The 2,514-nt window shown below is 47.7% G+C and overlaps 1 protein-coding gene across 1 annotated transcript in view; it reads right to left on the bottom strand.

Moving 5' to 3' along the window:
• Positions 1-225: 225 nt before the first annotated feature.
• LOC103606901 (high affinity immunoglobulin gamma Fc receptor I-like) overlaps positions 226-2,514 on the bottom strand; it is a 21,747-nt gene continuing 19,458 nt past the window's right edge. Inside the window, 1 exon segment of the mRNA XM_008591461.1 lies at positions 226-348. Within this exon segment, the coding sequence (XP_008589683.1) occupies positions 226-348 (123 nt within the window).

Below are 2,514 nucleotides of genomic sequence, written 5' to 3'. Positions count from 1 at the left end.
TTGGGCCTCTCCAGGGAGCCACCTCTCTGGTCAGCTTGGACTCTGCTGGGCTGCTGGGTGACGGGGCGGTACCACAGGGTGTCGCTCCTGCCGCTGCTGGTTCCCCTGCTGCTGCCACTGCCGCCGCTCATGCTGCTGCTGCTGCTGGCACCACTGCCGTTGGCTCCGCTGCCGCCGGCTCCACTGCCGCTGTTTCCCCCACTCCCACCACTACCACTGGTGCCGCTACCGCTGGTGCCGCTTCCCCCGCTGCAGCTGCTGGCGCCGGTGCCGCTTACACCGCTGCCACCGCTGCCGCTGCTGCTGGTTCCACCGCTGCCGCTGAGTTTCTGAGGCTTGTTTCAGAGGCTAGGAAGTCCAAACTCCAGGGAACAGATCTGGTGAAGGCTTCCTTAGGTGATGAAATTCTGGGACAGCTGCATCTGGCATGGGCCTCAGACCTTTCTCCCTCTCTTCTGTCTGTTTCTGCCATCAGCCATTGAGATCAGGAGTGCGGGGATCTTATCCCTGGAAAAGCAGGCACTGAAGAAATATTTGTTGAATGAGGTGCTCCTGTAACAGAATGCCTGCACATGAGCAGCCCCAATCTGTTGAATCTGATTTCTATTGTTTTGGAGTCCTATCATCCTCATTGCTATCAGTGGGCCAAAATCTACGACTTCCCCTCCTACCATCAGCCCTGGCTGTAGGAGAGCTTCCATTGAACATTTAAGAAATTCTTGTACCCGCCTCACTAAAATGTTCCTTTTTACCTTGCCTGTTAGACCCTACCATGAAACATAATCATCTGGCAGATCTTCTGGCCAAAGTGTATCCATTGCAGCAAGCTCACTTCCCAAGTTCTTTTAATTCCTTCCTCCATTGTCCTCCATGATCATCCTGGCATTTTAACTTTGCTCAGTATTGGCCATAACTTTTTCCACCCTTCTAGGAGCCATCCTAGTAATGAGTTGGAACCAACTCCTAGGGGCTTTGCCATGATGTTAAATTTTGTAGTTCAGAAGAGAACTCCTGCTTAACCCTCAGTATGGTGGTGGAAAGTGAGGCCTTTAAGAGGTGTTTGGATTGTGGAACTTAACCCCCAATATGATGGTGGAAAGTGGGGCCTTTAAGAGGTGATTGGATTGTGAGGACTGTGCCTTGGTGAATGGATTGATCCATTCATGGAGTAATGGGTTGATGGTTTAATGGGTTGTCATGGTTCTGATGGGTTTATAAGGAGAGTGAATGAGAAGGCTATTTCACTTGCTCAGGCCATTCTTGCCATGTGACACCCAGCATCACTGTGGAGAGTCACCACCTAGAAGAAGGCCCTCACCGGATGTGTTCTCTGGACCTTGGACTTCCCAGCCTCCAAACTGCAAGAAATAAATTTCATTTCCTTATAAATTACCAATTCCAGGTATTCTGTTATAAGCCACAGAAACAGACTAATACAACTCCCAAGTTGTAAACTTCTCTATCTAACTTTATTTTCTGGCCTCCTTGATCAAGAACCCTCAGAATCCAGGCCTCTGCATTTTTCAAGGCTCCTGTGGGTAATTGTAGGCTAGGTTTTATAGCTCTTATGCTATAAAAGCAAATTATGCTCGCTGTCCTTTCTCATCAAGCCTCAGTTGGATTACGCTGTGACTTAGCCTCCTAGTGGTTAGGAGGAGACATGGTGGCAGATCCTGACGGGGAGGCATCTATTGCTTTGTTGTGGAGGGACCTCTGCATTTTCTTTCAGCATAGGGAGAAAGCTAGCTCTTACTAGAGAAAAGTGGGCCACTTTTACATGCTCGAAGAGTTTAGAAGCATTGGGAGTCAAAATTATTGGTGGCATCTGCCAAGATGCTTCATGTGTCAGGGTCTCAGGTTTTCCCAACCAGGGCCTTGACTGCAGACCTTCTTTGAAATTTTTACACTTGGGCTTAGTCCTGGGCTTAGCCCTTGGCTTTCTTTGACATTCCACTTCACAGGAGATGAGAGCTTCTTTGCAGATAACCAAAGAGATCCTTTGGCTTTACCTTGCCTAATACATTCAGCTATTCATTATCTTTCTGAACAACATCAATGGTGTTTTGCTATAGTCATCTAATTCTATTATCCTCATGTCTGCTATTTCCTCCAGAAGCCTCAAACACCTGATGCAACTACTAGTGCATTCTCTTTTACCCTTATAATTCCCAATTCAGCCAACCATGACGGTTTTAGCAACTGAATTGTCACCTGGTGCCAAAGGCTGTCTGTGTTCCACTTACCACCTATGCTGGGGTCTTCACTGCCAGTTGGCTGGGTAAATGATTCATTTCCAAAACCCTGTCTTATCACTTACTTCCTGAGACCACTCCCACTATGAAGCATTGCATATTGGGTACTCTGGAAGCAAACACTGAGATGGAGTTTATGGTGCAATAATTTTTTAGAGACCAACACCTATGAAGGGAAAGGATTGAAAAGGGATTGGGAAGGGAAGGGAAGGGAAGGAAGTAGGATTAAACCGAGGGAGAAGCTAAATTGTAACGCAAGCCG

This window comes from Galeopterus variegatus, unplaced genomic scaffold, assembly GCF_000696425.1.
Source record: "Galeopterus variegatus unplaced genomic scaffold, G_variegatus-3.0.2 Scaffold6932, whole genome shotgun sequence".
Classification (NCBI taxonomy): Eukaryota; Metazoa; Chordata; class Mammalia; order Dermoptera; family Cynocephalidae; genus Galeopterus; species Galeopterus variegatus.
The sequence above is the reverse complement of the archived record's forward strand: the minus strand, read 5'-3'. Positions and strand labels throughout refer to the sequence as shown.